The sequence below is a fragment of the Cladophialophora psammophila genome (genome assembly GCF_000585535.1).
Source record: "Cladophialophora psammophila CBS 110553 chromosome Unknown aczJe-supercont1.44, whole genome shotgun sequence".
In the NCBI taxonomy this organism is placed as follows: domain Eukaryota; kingdom Fungi; phylum Ascomycota; class Eurotiomycetes; order Chaetothyriales; family Herpotrichiellaceae; genus Cladophialophora; species Cladophialophora psammophila.
In genome coordinates this window covers 76,123-98,785 of record NW_006912965.1, presented here as the reverse complement: position 1 = coordinate 98,785, position 22,663 = coordinate 76,123, and the positions used below count along the sequence as shown (strand labels likewise).

The 22,663-nt window shown below is 51.6% G+C and overlaps 10 protein-coding genes across 10 annotated transcripts; 5 read left to right on the top strand and 5 right to left on the bottom strand.

The window, feature by feature from the left end:
• Positions 1 to 332: 332 nt before the first annotated feature.
• On the bottom strand, positions 333 to 2,237 carry A1O5_13220 (uncharacterized protein; the record flags this gene model as incomplete). Its single annotated transcript, XM_007753787.1, has 3 exons — positions 333 to 1,185; positions 1,248 to 1,875; positions 1,970 to 2,237. 3 exons carry the CDS (start codon positions 2,235 to 2,237, stop codon positions 333 to 335), a joined length of 1,749 nt encoding a protein of 582 aa, XP_007751977.1.
• A 644-nt stretch (positions 2,238 to 2,881) lies between these two features.
• A1O5_13219 (uncharacterized protein) lies at positions 2,882 to 3,973 on the bottom strand (the record flags this gene model as incomplete). The annotated part of the gene is made up of 1 exon (XM_007753786.1): positions 2,882 to 3,973. One exon carries the CDS (start codon positions 3,971 to 3,973, stop codon positions 2,882 to 2,884), a length of 1,092 nt encoding a protein of 363 aa, XP_007751976.1.
• Positions 3,974 to 5,467: 1,494 nt separating this feature from the next.
• Positions 5,468 to 6,999, bottom strand: A1O5_13218 (uncharacterized protein; the record flags this gene model as incomplete). Its single annotated transcript, XM_007753785.1, has 2 exons — positions 5,468 to 6,603; positions 6,654 to 6,999. The coding sequence occupies 2 exons, from the start codon at positions 6,997 to 6,999 to the stop codon at positions 5,468 to 5,470; spliced, it is 1,482 nt and encodes a 493-aa protein (XP_007751975.1).
• Positions 7,000 to 9,134: 2,135 nt separating this feature from the next.
• A1O5_13217 (enoyl-CoA hydratase) lies at positions 9,135 to 10,118 on the bottom strand (the record flags this gene model as incomplete). Its single annotated transcript, XM_007753784.1, has 3 exons — positions 9,135 to 9,727; positions 9,782 to 9,919; positions 9,974 to 10,118. The coding sequence occupies 3 exons, from the start codon at positions 10,116 to 10,118 to the stop codon at positions 9,135 to 9,137; spliced, it is 876 nt and encodes a 291-aa protein (XP_007751974.1).
• Positions 10,119 to 10,669: 551 nt separating this feature from the next.
• A1O5_13216 (uncharacterized protein) lies at positions 10,670 to 11,357 on the top strand (the record flags this gene model as incomplete). Its single annotated transcript, XM_007753783.1, has 3 exons — positions 10,670 to 10,738; positions 10,807 to 11,221; positions 11,275 to 11,357. 3 exons carry the CDS (start codon positions 10,670 to 10,672, stop codon positions 11,355 to 11,357), a joined length of 567 nt encoding a protein of 188 aa, XP_007751973.1.
• Positions 11,358 to 12,323: 966 nt separating this feature from the next.
• A1O5_13215 (uncharacterized protein) lies at positions 12,324 to 12,965 on the top strand (the record flags this gene model as incomplete). Its single annotated transcript, XM_007753782.1, has 1 exon — positions 12,324 to 12,965. Exon 1 carries the CDS (start codon positions 12,540 to 12,542, stop codon positions 12,963 to 12,965), a length of 426 nt encoding a protein of 141 aa, XP_007751972.1. The 5' UTR covers positions 12,324 to 12,539.
• Positions 12,966 to 13,013: 48 nt separating this feature from the next.
• Positions 13,014 to 13,505, top strand: A1O5_13214 (uncharacterized protein; the record flags this gene model as incomplete). The annotated part of the gene is made up of 1 exon (XM_007753781.1): positions 13,014 to 13,505. A coding segment is annotated over one exon (492 nt), but the record flags the coding sequence as incomplete, so codon positions are not given.
• A 3,261-nt stretch (positions 13,506 to 16,766) lies between these two features.
• A1O5_13213 (uncharacterized protein) lies at positions 16,767 to 17,867 on the top strand (the record flags this gene model as incomplete). The annotated part of the gene is made up of 5 exons (XM_007753780.1): positions 16,767 to 16,833; positions 16,895 to 17,335; positions 17,394 to 17,500; positions 17,586 to 17,685; positions 17,740 to 17,867. The coding sequence occupies 5 exons, from the start codon at positions 16,767 to 16,769 to the stop codon at positions 17,865 to 17,867; spliced, it is 843 nt and encodes a 280-aa protein (XP_007751970.1).
• Positions 17,868 to 17,968: 101 nt separating this feature from the next.
• A1O5_13212 (NADPH-ferrihemoprotein reductase) lies at positions 17,969 to 20,122 on the bottom strand (the record flags this gene model as incomplete). Its single annotated transcript, XM_007753779.1, has 1 exon — positions 17,969 to 20,122. One exon carries the CDS (start codon positions 20,120 to 20,122, stop codon positions 17,969 to 17,971), a length of 2,154 nt encoding a protein of 717 aa, XP_007751969.1.
• Positions 20,123 to 20,825: 703 nt separating this feature from the next.
• A1O5_13211 (cytochrome P450 oxidoreductase) lies at positions 20,826 to 22,444 on the top strand (the record flags this gene model as incomplete). The annotated part of the gene is made up of 2 exons (XM_007753778.1): positions 20,826 to 20,919; positions 20,970 to 22,444. The coding sequence occupies 2 exons, from the start codon at positions 20,826 to 20,828 to the stop codon at positions 22,442 to 22,444; spliced, it is 1,569 nt and encodes a 522-aa protein (XP_007751968.1).
• Positions 22,445 to 22,663: the final 219 nt, after the last annotated feature.

Genomic DNA, 22,663 nt, shown 5'->3' with positions numbered 1-22,663 from the left:
GAAGACAGATTGATTGTATTAGAAAGAACGTGCCTCCCCCGAACTGAACCGAGTTACTGATGACCCAGAGATCCAAGTATCATTCTATCCCGAAGTCCTCGAATCCGAATGCGCACCTTTTCTTGGCTTCTATGTTAGTTCCGTCGTAGATTGTGCCTGTGTATTGAAAGGCAGAGGAAAGATGGCTCCGCTTTCGTCCCCAAATCCATGAAGCCGCATAAACACCCGGCAGCCCATGTGTCTTTGTATTCTCCTAAGCTCCCGGGGCAGCACGAGGCTTGGCTTGATGTCGGTAGATGCAAGACGCAAGGGATCCTCCTCTACTTCATCTCTCACGAAGCCATACGGCTCGGCTGCGGCGAACCGTTGACGCTGTCGTCGTGAGGCCCCGTTTCCTTCTTGCTTCTCTCACTTTCCTCCAGGCCGCTGCGTCTCTCGTCCTTCTCCTCCTTCTCAATTCGCTTCTCGGCGTCGTTGTTCTTCTTCTCTTTCTTCGTTTCCACCTTTGTCTTCCCCAGTCCCAAACTCGTTACAAAGGCACCAACTCCACATCCCACCGCGAGGTAGAATGTCCTTGTAACCGCCTGGTTGTACGCTAGGAGCACACCAGTTCTTGTATCGGCGTTGTCCGGCCCGACTGAGAGCTTGGCTAGGTAATTCGTTGCACCGGTGTTAATGACATCTTGTGCATTTATATTGGGTGCATGAGTGCGTAGCGCTGGGCGAAGCAAGTTGAGAAAGGTGGTTTGGCTGAGGCTGATGAACAGGGCGGCGCCGAACGTCTGTGAGAATGCCACAGTGGCGGTTGCGATCGGGATCATGGCAGGTAAAACGATGGACTGAACCGCTTGGACCGGTTGTTGCATTGACAAGCCTCGTCCAACTCCGTTGAGGACCTGGTATCCAATGTATTTCCCCGCGTCAGCATCTGTAGTGAGTGTGCTGGCTAGCCCTGCTGAGATTGTAATAAAGATAGAACCCGTCGCTGAGAGTGGCATAAGATAGCCGAACCGAGATGTTAGTGCTCCAGCAAAGATCGCACTGAAGATTTGCAACCCGAATGTTGGGAGGATGTAGACTGCACTCATTGTTGGGCTGGCTGATTTGATCGCTTGGAACCAGAGCGGCAGGTAATAGACGTGTACCAATATGCCTCCGAACTGTAATGCAGCGTTGATCAAACTGCTGTAAATGACTCGCTTCCGTATTAGCGATATTGGAACATGGCAGAATCTCCCTGGCGATACTCCCAAATGATGAAGACTATGAATGTCCCTGAAGACCTGCATAAGAGTCCGATGATTGTGGCGGACGACCATGAGTACGTAGTTCCACCCCATTCCAAAGCGAGTAGAAGCATAATGCATGCTAGTGCGAAAAGGACAAATCCGGTGATGTCAAAGTCGTGAACCACATCCCACAATGCCCAGCTTGGCTTGCGAGCTTTGTATGCCGGAAAACGGATGAATGTCGTCGCAACTATGGCCACCGCGCCGATGGGAAGGTTGATCCAAAAACACCAACGCCATGAAGCATGTTCAGTTAAGGCACCGCCGACCAGCGGGCCTATGAGTTGTCCAGCACCGGCGAAGGAGATGAGGAGGCCCATCATGGTAGGTCGAACAGAAGGAGAAGCGGCAACGGCAAGTATAGTGAGGACCCCGTTCATAAGACCTGATGCGCCTATACCGGCGACTGCTCGCCCCACTACTAGCATAGTACTAGACGAGGCAACAGCACATATCAAGGAACCTAATTCGAAGACGGCGACAAAAACAAGGAAGGCGCCCTTGAGAGGGAAGTATGTAAACACTTTTCCGGTAAGAGGCTGTAACGATGCATTTGTGATCATGTATGCCGCGGGATACCAGCCAACTGCCAACATCTGTTAGTTCGCCTCGAAATTACCACACATTTGACAACAACTCTTGGAAAATGTTGTTACGTTTTCCAACGAAGGGGAACTTACTGTTTGCGATGGTATGGAAGTGATCTGTGATTTGGGGGATGGCAGTTGCAAGAATGGAGGCATCGACAGTGATGAGTAGGATGACGAGCAGAAGGGAGCCGCCCAGAAGTGTGAGAGCCCGTGGCCCCAAATATTGGTGTCCTTCGTCTCCTTTCGTGGAGGATGTCTGAAGCGCGTCTGCATTTTTGCGTGACCCAGTAAGTTGAGTGGAAACAGATCCCGGGACGGGGGGCGATTCATGGGTTGAGACGGCGGCTTGTTTCCTCATGTTGACCAATGCTGTTCTCTTTACGCCTGCCGGCTTCATCGAAAGTAGTGACGGCGGTAATGAAGGCGAAGGTCTGAAAAGTATTGCAACTCGATGTTTATATGGGCCGCATCCGTGTCCAAGGGTCGGGACTCAACGTCCTCCTTTACACTCCGTATCCCATCCCCACCCCGCTCAACAGATGGAAGATTGACTCTAACGCAGCCGGCCGGAGCTGGCCTCGAGGTGATGTTTGTATTCATAAAATTGCATATTGGCGTTCCAATCAGCCGTGAGGTCTGGCCAGATGCTGTCCTCGAAGCCCTCGAACAACTCCTCCATCGAGATGCCGTCCGGAAGCGCGCTAGTGTCAAGACCTGAAGTTGGGTGGTCGGCTTCTGCTTTAGCTTATTCGTGTACCATTTCTTGCAAAGGCGCATCTTCTCTGCGAATAGACTGAAGCGCACTGCGACTGCATGACTTGCCGCCAAATCTCCAGATGCAAGGCTCTGTTGCGATACCGTTTCCAGTTTCTGCACCATACGGTCTACAGTGGACGGAAAGTTCATTTTCGAACCCCTCATCGATCGCAAATCCCATCCATCAAGGACAAGGAACGACACCTTAGCTAGAACAATCAAGGCATGAACGACGTCAAGCCAGAACTAGAAAGTCAAGTTCGGCAAATACCGCCAAGGGATGGCGTCTAGGCTGTCAAATAATTCACTGATATGATTCAAACAAGAATGCAATGCTTCGGCTCGGTGATATGCTATGTCCGCCTGGACTGCGAATATGGTCTCGAAAAGGCAGATATAAGCGCTGTGAATCTGCATATCCAGGAGTTTGTTTCCGGCAAGGCTGGGAGGCAAGCTCCCTTGATATTGCCGGAGATCTTTTTCAAAACAATTCATGAAACTCCGTATAGGTAAAGTCGATGTTGTCATTAGGCCGAGAGAGGGAGAATATATCTCTATAACCCGATGCAGTCGGACCAACTGAACAGCATAGATATCGGAGGGGTACTCTGCTGCGTCGGTGAGAGCATTGCAACAGTCTTCCAAATGTTGCGTCCAGCGCATGGGATCTGATCTCCGAAGGCACGAAGATAACTGTCCCGCAAGGTTATAGACTCCAAGAAGGGCTCGTCGGTCGTCAGAGGTCTGGATGCCTTGGTTGACTAACCTGCCGTGAAACATCTGGGCCGCATCAACCACCATGCCGATTGGGGTCAGCACTGCGGGCTGGATAGGTCGATTCAGCCCTAGGTCAGTGACCATGGCAGTCACTAAATGGAAAAGATTCATCACCTGGGGGTTGTTGTGATTGTAGTACTGGTACCAGGTGCTGAACACCAATAGCCCTTGCAAAAGATCGATTGACTTATCTCCTTTCATCAACATGCGATCTCCGATGTATCTCATCAAGTCGTCTGCCATTTGTCGTAGTAGCAATGGGTCTGCTTGAGCGGCGGCCGTGATGCAAGTTCGGAAGAGGAACGGCATCTCTTCACGAAGAGCAGCAGCTGTTGCCTGGGGTGGAATCACCACAAAAGGGAAATGTATATTCATCTGTGTACGGAAATTGCTCAGTAGCTTTTCGTCCAACACTGGAGCCAAGCTGACTCGAAAATGGCCGCGTGTCTTGGCACCAGTGGGTTCCTCTGTTTTACTCGACCATGCGCAGACCGTAGATTCACCGACAACGGATTCCCTCTGTATAGGATCGTTGTGGTTACTTCCATCAGGAGCCGTCATTGACGTTGGCGGAACCGGGAGCGAAGCCGACCATAGTCCATTGGGCAAGCCAGCGACACTTTCCGGAACAACAGTAGGAGTAGGCTGAGAATACTCGGTACACCCACTTTGAGCAGAAAAAAGGTCAGCCCGTGCTTTTGCATTCAAACCGCCGCTACTAGACCTCAAGAGATCAGTCAGAGTGTTGATCTTTTCCTCTAACTGCGAAACCCGGGTCAGTTTCCATTATTCCGCGGCTTGCGTGGCAGCGGTGCCGGGGTGGTGCATGGTTTGCCCAAGCGGTGACATCTAACGCAGATCAAGTTGTTAGATCCTGCCAGTGGAACGCATTTCGCTTTGATCTGAACACAGTGGCGACATGCCCGGTGTGCCCTCAGCCCCGGGGTATCATCAGGAGCCGGAAGTGGCGGACGTTTGGCAGTGGCCGACAACGTCGTAGGAATAATGATTGAACAGTGTCTGAGGTAGCGTCGTCGTTCTCGACATCGGCGAGCATGGAAGGGCAAGGGAGGGTCAGAAGGGGGAGCGTTTCATTTGCCCTTCCTGTCCTCTGCCTTCGAATCCATATGCTGTCATTGACGCAACGCAATGTCAGCTGAAGCCCGTTTTCATTTGCCTAATAGATGGCAGCAGGAGATCAAAATGCTTGGGTCCAAAGCTGTTCAGCTTGTTGCTTTCGCGGGTATTAGGAGTTCTTCGGCTCTGCGGAGTCCGTCTCTTCCTCCGTGTCCGGTCCCTGCACTGCAGAATGGCGCCTTCACATTGCAGATCAACATAGCCTGGCCAGCTCTCTAGCCACTAGCAATCGTGACTGTTTCTTATTCTCCTTCCGGGTGATCTGATTCCGTGTCGTGATTTATCCGAGGTAGTCATTGGCGTTTGAACTGTAGCTGACGGCAGAGAGGAGGGCGTCTCCGCATGCGAGGGATTTGGCACTCAGTGGTCTGACAGAAAAGTCGCATCGCTCCAGAGTAAATTGTAAGGGATCTCGATGGCGCAAAAAAGGCTGAAATGATGGCATATCTTTCAAGACCGTGAATTTGGAGGCTTCGCAAACAAGACAGCACTCGGTCGTGGTCGATCAATGCGGGTTTCCAGCCAAGGAAGATGCATGTTCCTGAAGCTGCGGCAGGGAAATAACAGTGTCTAGACTGCTTTCAAACGACCAGAACGACCTAGAGCAAAAGTAGACAGTGTGCAGGTCTCTCCCATTTGTGCGAAATTGGACCGAAATGAGGCCGGTCGCGGTCACTGAAGGAAGTGCTTGCAAGAAATACTATGTATATCCAAAGCCTCGCCTCCGGTAGACTTATTTCGCTGTCAGCATATCCCATCTACTTCACGACATCACGGGGTATAACACTGACTACCTCCGTTCGAAGGCTATCGCACATTTTTAATGCGCTGACATTCATCTTGGTGATCATTTTTGACGATGAGCACATACTTTTGTTGTCTAATTGTTCGAACGTCGGCCATCCCGGTCATATTCATTTACAAGGAGATGAAGACAGACTTCAACTCAGTCCAATAATCCGTCGAATACTTGCTCAATTCACGTCCGTCGCCGCTCTGCTTGAAGCCACCAAACGGCATGTCAATGGCCATAGTCGGGCTCGTGCAATTGACGCCTACAGATCCAGCCTCGAGAGCCTTGGCCACACGCAAAGCCCGGGAGATGTCCTTGGTGAAGACACTTGCGTACAGCCCATATTCGGTGTCATTGGCGCGCTTCAGCACCTCCTCTTCGTCCGTGAAAGTGTTGATGCACACGACAGGTCCGAAGATTTCCTCCTTCATGACCTTGGAGTCCTCAGGAGCGTTGGCGATGATGGTAGGTTCAATGAAGTAACCGGTTGTGCCTTCTCGGCCGCCACCGATAGGCATCTCGAGACCGTGCTCCTTGGCATAGTTCAGGTAGCCCATCACGCGGTCGAATTGGATCTTGTCAGCTTGGGGTCCTCGTCGGGTACCAGCGACCGTGGCATCGCCCGACGTCCCCATCTGGACCATGGCGGTCTTCATTGCTTCCATAAATTTATCGGCGATGTTGGCATGTATGTACACTCTCGAGCTGGCGATGCAAGCTTGGCCGGAATTAGCGAGGATAGAGAAAGCAGAAGCCGGGACGGCCTTGGCCAGGTCTGCGTCGTCGAAGATGATCAACGGGCTCTTGCCACCCAATTCCAGAGTGACATTCTTGAGGTTGGATTCGGCGGCAGCTTTCTTGACAGCTCGACCAGCGATGACGGAACCTGTAAAGGAGACCTTTCGAATGTCCATGTGCTTGGCAATAGCCTCACCACAAGGTCTTCCGTATCCGCTGAGGATGTTCAAGACACCCTTGGGGAGACCAATTTCCTGGCAGAGCCTACCGATGACAAGGGAGGAAAGAGGTGATTTCTCGGAGGATTTGAGGACCAGGGTGTTGCCAGTAGCAAGTGCAGGGCCGACCTTGTTGATGAGCATGAGGAGAGGCACGTTCCACGGAATAATGGCACCGCAAACCCCAAAAGGTTGACGGAAAGTGATATTGACCATGTCCTTGGTATTCAGGGACGACTCTCCTTGGACATCAAGAGCTCTGCTTGCAAAGTATCTCAGAATCTGAACACCGACGTGGCCAAAGACTGGACAAGGGTCAGTGATCCAAATGATGCAGAGCAATTCGAGGACTCACAGTCGCCAATGTAGGGCTTGCCCATGCTAATGGCTTCCAGGTAACCAATTTCCTCCAGGTTCTTCTCGATGGCATCAGCCAACTTTTCAATATATCCTTGTCTCTCTGCGGCAGAAAGGGCGGACCAAGCAGGGAAAGCAGCCTGAGCCGCCTTCACGGCCTCGTCGACATCCTCAGCGCCAGCTTCATAGACTGATGCAGCGAACTTCTCGTTGTTGGGGTTGATGATGTCGAACTTCTTCCCCGACTTTGAAGGAACAAATTCACCATTGATGAAGAGGCGGTCTTCAATGTGCTTTGGCTTGTATCCCTGTGTGGGAGCATCGGTGGTTGCTGATGGGGCCATCTTTTGGGTCGACTTTGTAAGGTTGAAGCTTTTTGCACGGAACTGATCTTGATCAGCGTTGAGTTCACAAGAAAAGTGTTGAAGAGCAGTTGAGCCACGAAGTCAACGATGGTTTTATATATCCTCGAAGCAACCCCGCAGACTCCAGGTAAGCTTCGCTGAAACACTGGAAAACGAAGCAACCCAGCGCCACGAGCACCGGTCAACGATCACGCATACGACTCTAGAACGGATTGGATTCAGCAACCATATCGATTCGTCAGGCCGAGAGCATCGCTTTCAAGCGTCTTGGGTTTGGATTGAACTCCGCCGAGCCCGACCGTGGCAAATCAACAGGCTGGATACCCGTCGCCCCCTCCTAGCACGTTTGTTCAAGGGTCAACCGTGGTGGGGTTCCACCGAACTGGAGATACGAATGCATCACAGTGTTACAAGACTCTAATTCCGCTACCCCACCTACATGCTCATTTTGGACAGCAGACTCAGCAAGTATTAAATACGAGCCGCCCAAACTCTCGCAGATGGAAAAAGGTCGTTCTGGGCAAGCTGTGGAACGATCCCTGTCGAGTAAGCAGTAGCGCAACATGGGGGGCCTGACGAGGCTTTGGAGTTGTGCTTGGTGCTTGCAGCTCTTGCACTGGAACAATCAGAGTCGGATCGGCAAATGACTCGTTCCCCTGAGTCGTGAGTGCCACGGACCAACACGTATCGAGTGGCATAGGGGGACCAGAATGAGTGGCACAATCGGCCATCGTCCACGGTCGCTTTCTGTGCTCTCCTTCCAGGACATATGTCAGAGTCAAGCCACTCTTTACGAAGTACATTGCTATGTACTCCATACTCCGTACCTGGATAGGTACATATCTCAATCTTAGGGGGAATAAAACATCCACCTACCTAATAGCTAGATACTCGGTATGTAGGTAAAAGACAGTTAGTGGCATTTATCTAAACGGACCCTGTCACTCCGGATCATTCATGCCGAGTACCGCCACAGCTGACAGATTCTTCTGCAGAGATTACTTGATCACATCTCGCCTTCGTTCTGCTTGGGATTGATGAAACAGTACGGGTGTAATATTGCTCGTACTTTCGTGCAGCGTCACAGGCAATTCGCCTTCTTGCCAACAACGATATTACATCGCACAGCCACCCGTATACCTAGGTAATTAGTGCGTGGAGGTGGAGGTGGAGGGTGGAGGCGATGGAACCCTCTGCCAGGAACGACTGGAATAGCTGGATATGGCAATTGCCATCCGAAACCAACTTGCCATTCATTCGTTCTGCGCGCCCGAGCCTGCGTCGTTACTTAGACTGGATTGATTCTTCGAAGCTCCAAGGGAAATGGATCCCGCTTTACATAGTATGAAGCCTGAACGTGCCATCGTGTGCTGCAAGTATCTGTTTGGTTCTCGGGTCAGGCCTGGCCTAGATCCTTCAACACATGCGGTGTGCGAGTTACCCGCAAAGGCAGTGCGTCTGTTTGATGACGGATCTTCGGCGGTCGATGCGAGACTGTCTTCCTAGCCGGGCAGAGAGCATGTCCAGACCTAGCCCTCTTGGTCATCAAGCGTTGTTTCTGGAGTGACAGGCTTCGAATCCCGGGTCCATCTTCTGATTCAAAGGGTTAATGGGTTTGCTAACATTAGAATATTGTCTACTATGCGCTCCGTAAATGGTGAAGGGAGGCAGCTCCACTACTGAAACGCTTTCAATACCCGGTACATTCATACCGACGAAAAAAGGAAGTCTTTAAATCCGAGATTTCCCGGAGTTAGTGGACCGGGGCAAACATGGCCCTCACGTCAGCTGGAAGCGTGAACTCTCGAGACAAGTAATAGGGGTGTGGTGATTGACTCGGTACATACAAGCGTAACGCTATGCAATCCGGAACCCAGGAGACACGATCGTCGATCGTCGAATGGTAGCAGGAGTAGCCCGAACACCCTGCTGCGGGTAGTGTTTTGGTTGGTCCGCGTTGGCATATTATCAGCCTTGCCTTCCTCTAACCTATACTGTAGTCTGTTAGACCACTTTCCCGATTGTACTGAGTACTATACCACGAGCCCCATGCTTCGCTCTTTTGAATCTGAGTTGGTTACAGTTTGCTCCCCTCATCCCCCTTTTTTCCGGGTTTATGAGTGCGTCCACTCAGCTTTTTTCTTTTCCGCAAAGGCCTTCATGCCGATCTTCTGATCTTGACTGCCGAACAGACTGTGGAAGATGCGTCGTTCGTATTCGACACCCTCTCTGACCCCAAGGTCTTGACTCTTATTGACGACCTCTTTGGCCGCAATAACTGCCACGCGACTGTAACTGGCGATCTTTTCAGCCGTATTTAGAGCACCCTCAAGAACCTCTTTGTTACCTCCATCGAAGGCTTTGGCAGCGAGACCATGTTTCTCGGCCTCCTCGCCGCTGAAGTTATTGCCTGTGAGAATGAGTTCCATGGCTTTGCTCTTACCAATGGCTGCGGTGAGCCGCTGAGAACCTCCGGCACCTGGTATGGTGCCGAGCTTGATCTCAGGCTGGCCAAAGTTTGCAGTCTTCGTGCAATAAAGGATATCGCACATCATAGCAAGCTCGCAGCCGCCGCCAAGAGCATGCCCCGATACTGCTGCTATGACGGGTTTTCGCAGAGTCATCATGTAGGACCAGGGAGCAATAAAGTTGTTGACATATGCGTCGGAGAAGGTCAAGGGGGCCATTTCTTTGATATCCGCGCCAGCTATTCACAGTCTATCAGTCCGAACGTTCTATTAGCGATACTTGTTGCGTTTACCTGCAAATGCTTTGTCGCTTCCAGTCAGAACAATGGCACCAATGTCCTTGTCCTCCTCGTATTTCTTCAGGGCATCGTTGAGTTCGACAAACAGAGCGCTGGAGAGGGCGTTCAGTGCCTTCGGACGATTGAGTGTGACTGGTATTGTCAGAAGCGACTCTCTCACGGATGCAAATTTAGATCAAGGCGTACTGAGCCCAACACCTGGCCTGGGCGTCGACACCAGGATGTTTTCATAGCTGCTTGAGGTGGATTGAAATCGGACCAGCCGCGGAAGGGTTCGTGGTGCAGCCGAGAGCGTGGCTAAAGGCCGCGAGAATAACCTGACAGAAGCCATTGTCGATATTTCAGCTGGGTAATATCAAGGAGATCACGAAGATCTCAAGAGGCATGGCTTTGCATGCTGGGAATGGAGCATTGAAGAGCTTCTCGCAACGCCGACAACAACCGCAGCGGCTTGCAGTTGTCCTCGGCTGCGTCTCCGCAGGCTGAACGACTCCCGACGATTCGCCGCAACAGAGGGCCGGGAACGGAATAAATAATAATCCGTGGCCCTCCCTCGCTGCCGAGTATTTGGTACCCAGCAGTCCCACTGTATGAGGCGCAGTTTGCCTGCGATCTGGATCCTCCCGCTCCGACAATTTGTGGAAGGCTGCCACAGAGAAAAACACGACGTGGCTTCAACAACAGGACTCCTGGCCCTCAATCCTTCACCACACAACTCACTACTTGTCGCCTAAGATCGTCTTTACTTGCGTGAGGCCTTCTTTTCTTGATGCACTAACAGTCTCCATCTGTGCGTGTCTGTCTCACACTTTGTCCCTGACAGCCCCGAAGCGCATGCGCAGGCCCTATATCTCCTCGTCGCTCCCAACAAGCGCTGCCACCATGGACGGGCCTGAGCCGGAAACGACTCCCTTCGACGCAATAAGTACACAGAGCAACAAGCTGCTGAGGGTATGGAAAAGAGAAATAACTCTCGGGCAAGAAGAAACAGCGATCAGGCTAACAAACATCTTGCACAGCAATACCAAACTTACCTCGACAAATCAACCCCCTATGTCGCCTACCGATGGTCGGCAACTGTCGTCATCCTCCTGCTCTTCTTTCTCCGCATCGTCGTCGCTCAGGGCTGGTACATCGTCGCCTACTGTCTGGGCATTTACCTGCTCAATCTCTTCCTCGCATTCCTTCAGCCGAAATTTGATCCCAGCCTGTCGCAGGACGAGGGTCTTGAAGATGGCGAGGGCTCGTCTCTGCCCACCAAGCATGACGACGAATTCAGGCCATTCATTAGGAGGCTTCCAGAGTTCAAGTTCTGGCATTCTGCAACAAGAGCCATCACAATCAGCTTTATCTGCAGCTGGTTCGAAATCTTCAATCTCCCGGTCTTTTGGCCTGTGCTCGTCATGTACTGGCTGATTCTCTTCTCCCTGACTAGTGAGTCAATCAATCTCTGTTAGGCTAACGTGATCGCTGACCATTCTACAAAGTGAGACGGCAAATTCAACATATGATCAAGTACCGTTACGTACCTTTTTCTTTCGGAAAGGCCAAATACCCGGGCAAATCATGAATGGCGACTTTTTCGTGCGGATGGTATCTTTGCGTTTCCTTCCCAACTAAATAAAGATGCACAGATGGTCCAAGTACTATGGGAGATAGATGCAGCAGGAATGCACAGGGCGGCTTCAACATTTTCTGCATCCGCGTCCCGGACCCTCGACGACAAATGCCCTTTCGGCGACTTGTCCCATCCAGCGACCGGGACGAGCGGGGAGATGAATGTCACGAATAGATTTGCCTGAAATCAGCCGATACGCATCGCCCTTGCCATTCTTTGCATCGGTTGATCCAGAAACAATCTCCTTGTGTCTGTGTCGTTCCTGCCTAGGTCGAGCGGTTAAGCACCTTGGGCTACAACAACAGTCTCAAATGCTTCTCTCCGTTCTTTTATTCAGCTCTACTCATGCTCACATCTCTTGTTCTCGATACGCCAGATTTTTTGACGCATTTGATCATCATTTATGCTTAACTGAGCCAGTCATTAAAGAGTCAGTGATCGTTATTCCCCATGCCCACTCGACTCTGACGAAAAGTCATTGTCCTGCCGCAATTCTCGTCAGAGCCCAGATCAAGCTATGGATCACCTCATCTCATCGCCCGGACCCTCAGCACCATTAGGGTATGCTCTGAACATTGAAGGCTACCTCAATCATCTCATCGATGGCCAGCAATATGTCAGGTATGACCTTACTCCTTTGCGAATTCTATGGGGTACTGGACATTCGGTCGTTGCCCAAGCGATGACGCGCGACCGGTCGAGCTCCACCATCGAGTTGAATGATGGCTCGACATTGCCCACCACACTGGTCCTATACTGTCTCCCACCTGCTCTGGATCATCAGAACTATGTGGGCGCTCAGCCAACACCATTGGTAAGGCCAAGTGCTCTCCACGTTCCCGTAACCCCCCCTTGCACGCATTCCAGATCATTCTTCTAAAAGCAACCGTATTGAGGTTCAGTCGCTAACTTGACCTGAAGGGTATCGACCAAGCAGCATTGTTATTGTTTTCCAACCCTTGTGACTGCTCCGACTCGTCGTCTGAAAGACCATCCCGGTCCGGATTCAGAGCTCTTTCTCGATTTCTTCCTTTCCGTCGTCCTTTATTGGGTTCGCTCTCTGAAGGGTCGCTGTATTCCATTCAAAAAGCCACGGAGGTCTACGTGCCCAGGCCCCTCTACCAGGACTGTGACATGTCAATCCTGCTCACTTCCCACTGGGGGAATATGCGGCCGCTTTCACTCATCTTCGGCAAAGTGTTTGACCGAAATACACAAAGTCGTCTAAGATCAGCAGATCGTTCTGCGATTCGAGCAATGTTCGCGTCTCCTCGAATCGTTGGACCGTTCTTCAAGGTGCTAGGTGCGAGATTGGGCACTTTCCTTGCCAAGATGCATGATCCAGAAACCACAAAACAACTACGACTGTCCAGCAATCCTCCATCACCCACGAATTTTGCCTCCAAAGAAGCCGGCAAACAAAGGCTCATTGGAGAGATTGCAAAATGGCGAAACAATGTCCAACAAATGGACTTTTTTATTGACTCCCCAGACGCTTTGGAAGGTCTCTGCAGGACACTCAATGATGATGTCGACCGGCAACATTTTCCGGACTACTAGTGCTTCAGTCATGGTAATTGCACCTTCGACAACATCCTAGCAACCTTAACACCGGGTGAAGCGATTAAGTCCTTTGGGATAGCTTTCTGGGAGCACGCGGGATTCTGCGGAAGAGGTGTAAATGGTGACATTGCACAATTATTTGCAGAGCTTGAAGCTTATCGGATTGCGGCCTGGTACCAAGACACTGTGGGCCGCGGGATGAAATCCCTTGCTGTCCTCTATGGGGTGGCGCTCTGTGGTCTTCTAGACAATCTGCTCAGCCAGTACAAGCGTGAAAGCAAGTGGCTGCAAATGGCTCAGAGACACAACCGCGTGCAAAAGTGGCGTAAGAAGACAGTAGGAACCGAGAAGCCTCATGTTTTCTCTCCGAAAGCAGTGGAACGATCGATTTATTTGGCCCACGGCCTGTACCTCATCAACGCGGCCTTCGAGAAACCATGGTTCTGCGAAGACAGTCGATGCCCTCGCGTCAACGGGCGTCACACCGAGGTCAAACAGGATTGTGGCCTTGTGCGTTACATATTCTACTGTGGTCTCGAGGTTCTCTACCTTGCGGAGGAGAATGAGGAGAAGTTCAACCGCGTCAATGTCAGTACAGAGATGCGACTTTTCAGGCCGTTCCACGCCGGTTGGCATCCACGGGTCACGGAGCTTTTCCACGAGACATACGACGCGTGGCGTGGTTCTATGACCCCTTGGAGTTATTTCTGATCGATGCCAGCCATGTCTATAGTTTTCTATCGTTCCAAGATATAATTGGCCTCTGGCCAGCAGAATCTCCAGGTTTCTTTCTCTTTGTCGCAGCCTGGAAACCCGAACACGGCTGGCATCGTAGCGTTCTATGGTACAAGGGGTACAGCTCGAGCCGAAGCTGATGGTGGCCAGGATATACTGGATATTGTATGTAGTAAGCTACACGGGTTACACGGCCTTGCGCATCTCAAGGGCGAACTGCCCGGCGGCTTAGAGCCATGAACTCAAAAGGGGACAAAGACATCATCCGTTTATATGCTTCCACGTATCTTACATCATCGATTATGCCAACTCTCCATTGCAAGGTCCCTTTATCCTCAGGTTTCCTTCGCTCATCTTCAATGGCCTCTAAGACTCCAAGAATAAACCCCCTCACCCCGTCCCCTCTTCCCCTTTCGGTGGTAAGCTTTGGATTTGTCATTTTTTCTCACAGGGGACACGGGCATATTCCGAGCGTAGCAACGTTCTGCAAAGGGTCACTATATTGTTTGAGACTCAGAAAGTCGGCGAGCAGATCCAATACCCACGTTCTGCAATGCACGCTTCCGCTTTCTTCACCTTGATTATATCCCTGTTGACACTAAATGCTGCCACTACATTGGCAGATATTGCCACTCGTCAACTCGGCAGTCCACCGACAATAATATTGACCTTTCCCTCAGTGGCACTAATTTCCACATCAGCTACTTGCAAACCCTCCGCCTGTCATATGCTAATTCATCCGCCTACGTCGAGCAGATCAAGCACCAATCATACGCTGAACCCCTCGGCGTTGGCGCCGCTAACAACAGCGACAATCCAGCCCTCTTCCTCTCAATCCACCAGTCCCCGACAGGTTTCCAGAAGATGTTCGTCGTCTGTTATCAAAGTCAGCCCGTAGGTGGTTTCATTGTACCGCACGGTGGGGCACCTCAAGGTGCAAGCACCACAGGCTTTTCATTCAGTCCCCAGGGTGCACTGTTGCATAATGAGTTCAATAGCCTTTTTGCTTGCCAGAACGACGCCTTGAGTCCATTGAACTCGTACAAGATATATTGGCATCATAGGGGAAGCCCAATGGGATGGAATTGTCCGGGACCAATTGAAATCCAAGCCGAAGATGGTTGTCCGAGGTATCAGAGCAGATGACCCCCGGCTGGAATGAGACGATGACAGCGCATGTGATGTGAAGCAGAAGAGGCGACAGCCTCTAGACCAGAATGGATCGAGGCTAGATTTCTGCAGTTGCTATTATGTCGGACCCGATTTGATCGTCTCAGGAGGCCCAGCCTTGCGTTCCAACATCGGTGTTGCCGGCCGCTAAATTTCTCAATCCAGGTCTCGAATTGAGCTGGAATCGCTCAGCCTCCGGCGCTGAGATAATCGTACCCTAAGTCAGCGGCATCTCCATTTTACTGTCCTGCTGGACTTCCGAGTGACTTTCATTTTCTCGCTGAACTTCGCGTTGTCCCTTACCTATACCTCGTACCTGGGTAGGTTTCTCCTTCACAGGTCCTAACATAATGTAAGAACAGTAGTACCCCGAATGGAGCTCACGTCGCATCTTCCGGCCATCGCATTCAGAATCGCAGCATTGTCGATCAGAACGGACGCCAGGAGCGGTAATGAACATCATTCCTGTCCATCTCCAAGGTCAGAATTAGGTGAAACTGCGATGACTGAGATAAAATCAACTGTTTCCTTCTCGCCAAGGCCGTCGTCGGGGCTGATCCATGGTGTCGGGATTGAATTTCCTCTCCCGGCGACTCAGTTCTTCCCTCTTCGCCCACAGCGTCTCCGCACCTCCAACTTCAGAAAGAGAAACTTAACCCGGCCATGGACGCAAGATGGGGAAATCCGGGGAGGGTGCAGCCGTGCTTTAAAGACCCGCCATTGACTTCGGGTTTCATTGCCTCTTCTTGAACATTCTCCGGTTCAATTCCATAGCTGCTCTGTTTATGAGCGCTGTCTGGGATGCGCACGAGAACTGGATGGTCAGTACATAGATCTATCTATTGCAACCTCTTGATACTGACTACGAGTTTTTGCATAGCCAGCCATGTCGTGACCGACATATCAAGTGTAGAGTCTACGCACCCGCATTGTCAGTTTGGTCTCACAAGTTCCTAGGCGTAAAAGTCGCCGGTTCTCAGAAATGCCAGAAATGCATAGAAGCTGGACGGGAATGTCTCTTAAACTCGCCATTACACTTTCGACCTGTCGAGTCTGTCCGGCTGAAGAGCGTAGATGGGCGCAGAGTCAAACATGACTTGAGGCATACACCTCGCCAGGTTTGGGTGGAGCTCCCATCAGATGGTACGTTTCGCCGCTTGCAATCATTCACTTGGTTGATGTGGTGAGATACACAGTCCGATTTGTTTCTCCTAACCACGAGACCGACAGCGCCCAAGACTTCGATCTTGAGGTTGGACAGGCCCAATGTTCATCCTCTCCCGTTCCTGCTCGAACGGGTGAGCCTCGAGAGGATTTCAATGTTGGGCACGATCCTGCTTCGGCGGTTACCCACGACTGGAGTTCGCCACATGGTTCAGCCTTGCCTCAAACGCCCCTGCAGACTACTCTTCCACACAAAAGTCCAGGCTCCCACTTTTCGTCTCTACCCTATGCCTCTAGTGGGCTATCGCCAGAGCATTCTGCTGGGAGACCCTCTTCACAACACCACTCGTCCCCTGTTCTGCTGAACCCGGTTGCCAGTACGTCCTCCCCAAAGTATGGACTCGGAACATGCTGGCCATTCAAGAATCAGCACGAAGCGCGCCTCTTACACCACTACATTGTCCACCTGTCGCTCCAGGTTATTCTCCCATTAACATCCTAGGATTCCATACTATCTTAACTAACCGTGTGTAGTTCGACTCTTGCGATAAACAGCGGCACTTTGGGAAAGAGATACCAAAAAGGGCCGCGCATTATCCTGTCATCAAGAATGCGATCTTCGCCGTGGCCTCACGGCAGATGAGCCTTCTAGCGGGGACTGATGACGACGTCTCTCCTCATTATGTGAGCGAATGTCTTCGGATCCTGATTAGGGCTTTGGAAGACCCCATGGGTCATTTTGATGAGAACCTGCTGGCTGCCGTCATTCTCCTGAGAACTCATGAGGAGATGTCCGGTACGTCTTCCTCCGCCAGATTATGCTTGATAGAGATGAGAGGCTCAAAGTTCAAATTTAGAAAATGATGAACGACGCCACTTGTTCGGCACAACGCGGATCTTAAACTCGATAGCCTCCTTCGCAGCCGATGGCGGGCTCCGTGAGTCTGCTAGCTGGGTGTCGCTCAGACAGCACATCTACATCTCCCTCACCTCCCAGCACCCACTCACTATCAACCTTACTAACTACCGCCATTCGAGCGTCTTTCATGTCTCCGATGACGAATCCTGGGCGAATCGGATCATCTTCATCTTTGCCCGAATGCTTACCTATGTGTTTGGTGAAGACAACAAGCAGTTGTCCCTGGAGCAATGGGCTGAGTTGGACGCCGAAGTCGCCGCCTGGGAGGTGTCCAAGCCCTGGCACTTTACACCCCTGTTCGTCGAGAGCCCCGGAGTCTCTGCACTGAAGTCAAACCGGAGTCCATGGCCAGAGCTCTATGTGTGCAATCCGGCACAGGGTACGTGCCACAGTTGCCTTCATTCCGCCAGTCTGGGTTTCTGATCAATAGCCTTCAGTAGTAGGACTTCAGCATTACTATTTTGCCAAGATCGTCCTGGCCATTTATGACCCCCGGCTCTCAAAGTTGAGTTTCGGATCGTTGCGTTTGAGAAGGGACTCTGAAGTATGCCTTTTTCCCCCCCCCCTCTGTCCACCCTCATCAGTAATGGACACTACCTGACCCAGGCTGACGCGTTCTCCGCTCGCAGTCCATGGTCCGCGAATGTCTTCGAATGGTGGTCGGTCTAGCGGTCAGCAATGACCATGTTCAGACCGCAATGTTTCAGGGGTCCCATATTCTTTCTGCATGTGAGTTGTTCCCTTCCCATGACTTAATGTGCGTTGGCCCTCATCGGAACACAGGCGGCATGTATCTGAACAATCGAGAGGAGCAGGAAGCCGCTGTCAGCTTCCTGGAACAGATGACCCGGCGCATGGGTTGGCAGACTTCACATATCATTCGCGGCCTCAAGGAACAGTGGCAAATCTGAACACAAAGGCTGTTGAGCCTGACAAGCTTAACGATTGGAGATCTACGATCTCTATCCTCGACATCCCCTCAAGGCAAGTAGTATGCTCGAATGCGGTTTTCTCAGCCCCAAACGTCTTCCTTCCATTTCCCCGTCCTCTTAAGCCTTTCAGTCCAGCTCTTAACCTCAAAATCAGTCCATCCCTTAATCTCCCTCATCGCCTCACCCAAGCTAAACCCAACTTCTCTTGCCATCGAAGCACGGCCACAAATGTAGAAGCTCGCGCTTTTCTCCTCGATCAGGCTGATCACTTCCCCGCCGTATTCTCGCACACACTGCTGCACGTGTACTTTGTCTTGTCCCTGCATTCGGGAAAAAGCTGTGAAGATCTTGAATACCTCTTTTCCAACAGTGGCTTGGGTTTGTTCCAGCTCTTCACGATAGATAAAATCCTCTTGCGGCCGACGACAGCCGAAGAACAGAATCATCTGGCCAATGGGTTTCCCAATGGCGTGCAGTTTTGCGCGCTCTGCGATGAAAGCCCGGAACGGGGCTATTCCCGTCCCCGCCGCAACCATAACGATAGGACAGCTGGACTGGATAGGAAGTTTGAACTTGCTTTTGCGGACGTGGGCGAAGAGTTTGGTGCCTTGGAGGAGGTTGGAGGGACCGGAGAGGTCGTAATGCTGGCGAATAGACTTCCCGGTCTGCATTTCCGCAGCGACCAACGCAGGATGTGACTGCGAGAGTGCAAGAAGATAATTGGAAGTGACGCCATGGATCTTCTGTTCGCGGTTCTCAGGTACATAGTCTGTTGCGACCAGGGCAGTTATAGCGGCCCTTCGAGGACTGAGCACGCTGCTTGACGAGATCGAGTAATAGCGTGGTTGCATCAGAGGCAAAGCCTCTATCAAGTAAGGCAGAGGCAGCTTGGCCCATGGTTCGTCTGGGCTGGTGAACTTGAGGAGACGACCAAATGTTAGGTGATTCTTCCTGAGATACGACAAGTAGAAGTCCTTGTCTTGGCCGAGTTTGAGAACGCGCGATCTTGCATAGGGGGTCGGGGCAAATGATGCAAGTCCCTGAATGGTGCTCCGTGAGACCGGGGCGCATATCTCAAGATATCGGTGGAAGAGAGCGCGAATTGTGGTAGGGGTTGGAATTTGGAGCTTGGTCTCAGCGTCGACGGATTTGAGGCTTATGGGAGTGTCTTGACGATCATGAAGTTGAAGGACTGTAAGAAGGATTTTCACTTCTGATTCCGGGTTTGTAGGCCAGATGGCAAGATGATCGCCTGTTTTGTAGTGGATCTCTGGGTGCTCCGCCAGGTCGAGCTCCATGTGGACGCAATTTCTCTCGGAAGATTGGAAAAGTTCTCGTGGATTTGTGATTGACAGCGGTCGAATAGGTGAGCACGACATAGCGGCTTTGGGATTGTCTCTAGAGTGGTTGGGTTCGCCGTGATGGAGGTCGATTGGGGTCAGAGAGTCGTCTTCGGTGACAACAATCGTCGGTTGATACTCGACCACTTGTTCTTCCATGCCCAGTCTTTTCCGGAAGACGCCAAAGAGATCGTCTTTCCAAGCAAGGAAGTCCTCGTCGGTCGAGCGTTCTGCATCATCTGCTTTGCCCACCGGCAGAAAGAGATTCGCACCCTTTCTATTTAGTGCTTGGACCACAACGTCAACCACGCGGTTGTAGTACTTGTAGTTGCTGTTTCCGAGACCAAAGGCAGCGTACTGCAAATTCGGGAGAGTACTCTGGAGCCCATTGCTGATCCAGCCCCAAAAGGCATTGGCGTTATCGCTGGGATCACCCTCGCCGTAGGTTGAGAGGATGAAGATTGCCAATTGCCCATTAGATAGTTGAGTGATTGACTCCGGATCGTAATCCGAAAGATCGGCAGAGAGCGCACCGAGCCCGAACCGCGATTGTACCTCCTTCGCAAGCTGACTGGCGAAGCGTTCTGCTGTCCCGGATTGAGAGCCCCAGAAGATCACAGCTTTCTTGTCGGTCTCGGATAGCGTCTTTGCAATATTGCGCTGGGCTTGGGCTTGCGAGTTTGCAGCACCGTTGCGCTGTTGAGGCCGTTCAAAGTAAATGTGATAGTAAGGATCTGGCTTATCCCACAACGCCCCTCTAGTCAGGTATCCCGTGACAATGACGGCCGCAATGGCCAAAGCCACACAATCTGCGATCGATGTGGGCTGGAGGCTTTGAGCAACGAGTCTGATGAGCTGCGGAACCGGCGGGATGTCGAGGGCCTGGGAAGCCATGGCGAAGATTGCGAGTCGGAATTCACGGTCAAGTTGGCCACAGGGCGAAGGGCCATTTGGATATAAATGGATTCGTGAGCCTCATCTGAGATATCTGAGGAAAGATGGAGGCGGAGCAATATTGCCTGACAGGGAGTGTGGAATGGGCGAGCAGCGGCTTCTGTGCCACATCTGGCTGTGTCTAGAGACTCGACAGACAGAATTGGGCAGCCCGTTCCATGGTGTTAGAGAGAGGTCTTGATTGGACAAGTGTCACCGAATGCCTGATGATTGAGTTTGCTTAGGAGCAGTTTGATCCGGCGAAAAATTTCCTCTTGGGATCTTGGTTGATGTGGCGGACTGAATCGATCGCAGGAACCGAAGCAGCCGCAGGCGAGTTCGACCATCATCAAATCCCCCTCGCCCCTTCGATTCTCCGGCATCCACCATCGATGACTTGGCCGCGGCGAAAGATTTCCATTCCAAGATACTCTAGAATTTCGCTAGAAATTGTCTTCTCCGTCTTGACACAGAATGGACCTTATTCGAAAGTGCGCCGTACTGGAGATGGCGGGGCACGCGGTGGTCGACCAGGAGAAGATAAATATGAAGGAACAAGGCGCGTTGTTGGATGTCGACGTCGCGGATGGTCCTGGTTGAGTTGACTTGGTTCAGCTTCCATACACCATCATCTCCATCCTCAGAAAGCTCCAGTATGTACACGATGCCTGCCGCCCCTTATGCAGTCCTCCTGGGGACTTGCTGCGTCCTTTATTTCCTGGTCTATCCGGCAATCGTCTACTTTCGAGACCCCAAAGGTGAGCCAGTAATCACATCTGGATTTGGAGCCCGTTGCCAACTTACAGAGTAGGTCTTCGAAAATTTCCAACCATGACACCACTGTCTGGCATCTCATCCGTGCCGTTCATGTTGCTGGCACACACCGGTGCTCGATCGGCTCGCTTGGTCGAGCTCCACACGAAGCACCCTGTCATCCGCACTGGGCCGACTACATTGTCATATTCGGACCCTCGAGCAATCAAGGATATCTACGGGCACAACACAAAGTGCACCAAGGATGGCTCCTATATCATCACTGCTGGCTCGCACTTCCACCTCGCCGACGTCATCGATAAGCCGGATCACGCGAGGAAACGCAAGGTTCTTTCGTCGGCGTACGCCTTGAAGAACTTGGAAGGCTGGGAACACAAGGTTGCAGACAAGACAGCCCGCATGATTGCACATTTCGACAAGTGCTGTACAGCTCCATTGAAACCCGGAAGACTCCCGGAGCCACATGAATTGAATGTGGATTACCGAGAGTGGACTAATTACTTTACACTGGACGCTATTGCCGACATTGGCTTGTCGGAAAGACTAAGGTTTCTCGACAATGGCCGCGATCGAATCACCGGCCGCAGAACTGATGGTACCAAATACCAGTGTAATTTCCGGGAGTGCCTATATCAAAATGCTCGAAAGCAATCACTCCTGATCTGGCCTTACAAGTGGTATCCATTGGTCAACAAGCTATCCAACATGATTCCCTTCTATGGGCGTATGGGGAAGCTTGCTAGGGACTGGGACGGGATTCCTCTCGAGCTTGCTCACCGCCGACTGGAGAGATATCGCCGGGGGGAGAAGCTAGACGACTTCTTCCAGGCACTGATGGAGGACAAGAACGGACACCCCAACAACCTAGAATGGGGCGAGATTGTCGCGGAAGTGAGTATCATGATGAACGCAGGAAGTGCCACAACTGCAATTGCAATGGCGAATGTCATGTATCAACTGCTTAAGAATCCTAGAGTGATGAAAAGGCTGGTGGAAGAGCTTGATGCTGCACTCGACGACGAATACATGCAGGCCGTGGTTCCCTACGATCGGGTGAAGCATCTGCCATACCTGAGAGCTTGTTTGGACGAGTCGTTGCGACTATTTCCACCAACTCCTCACGCACTTCCCCGTGAGACTCCCCCGGAAGGTCTCAGCATCTTGGACGACTATATTCCTGGTGGGGTCTCGGTGGGCATGTCGGCCCTTGTCGCTCACAGAAATGAAGAGCAGTTCCCTCAGGCCGACAAGTATATCCCTGAAAGGTGGCTCGGCGAAGAAGGCAAGAATCTTCAACCCTACTTCCTTGCCTTCTCTGCCGGTGCTCGGGGATGCATTGGTCGTAACATCTCTTACTTGGAGCAAGCGGTGGTATTGGCATCAATGCTCCGTAGATACGAGTTTGCACTACCTCATGCACACTGGGAGATCGAGAGGCTGGAGACCATGAACTGGCTGTTAGGGGAGATGCCCGTCAAGGTCTGGAGGCGAGAGCCGAAATCTACCTGACAAATCTCGCAGCGAGTTACACTGTCCCATAGACCATTCTGTATCCATTGGAGGATAATAGAAAGATTGAGAGTCGTCAATCAGGGGCAAGATTTGCTCTTGCTGTCCGAGTGTCATCCCTCATCCTTAGTTATTCGCGCCAACATGACCATGTTAATCCCGCATCGTGCTGAAGGAAACCCAGATTCTCTTCGAACAGTCTACAGACTGTCTTCCTAA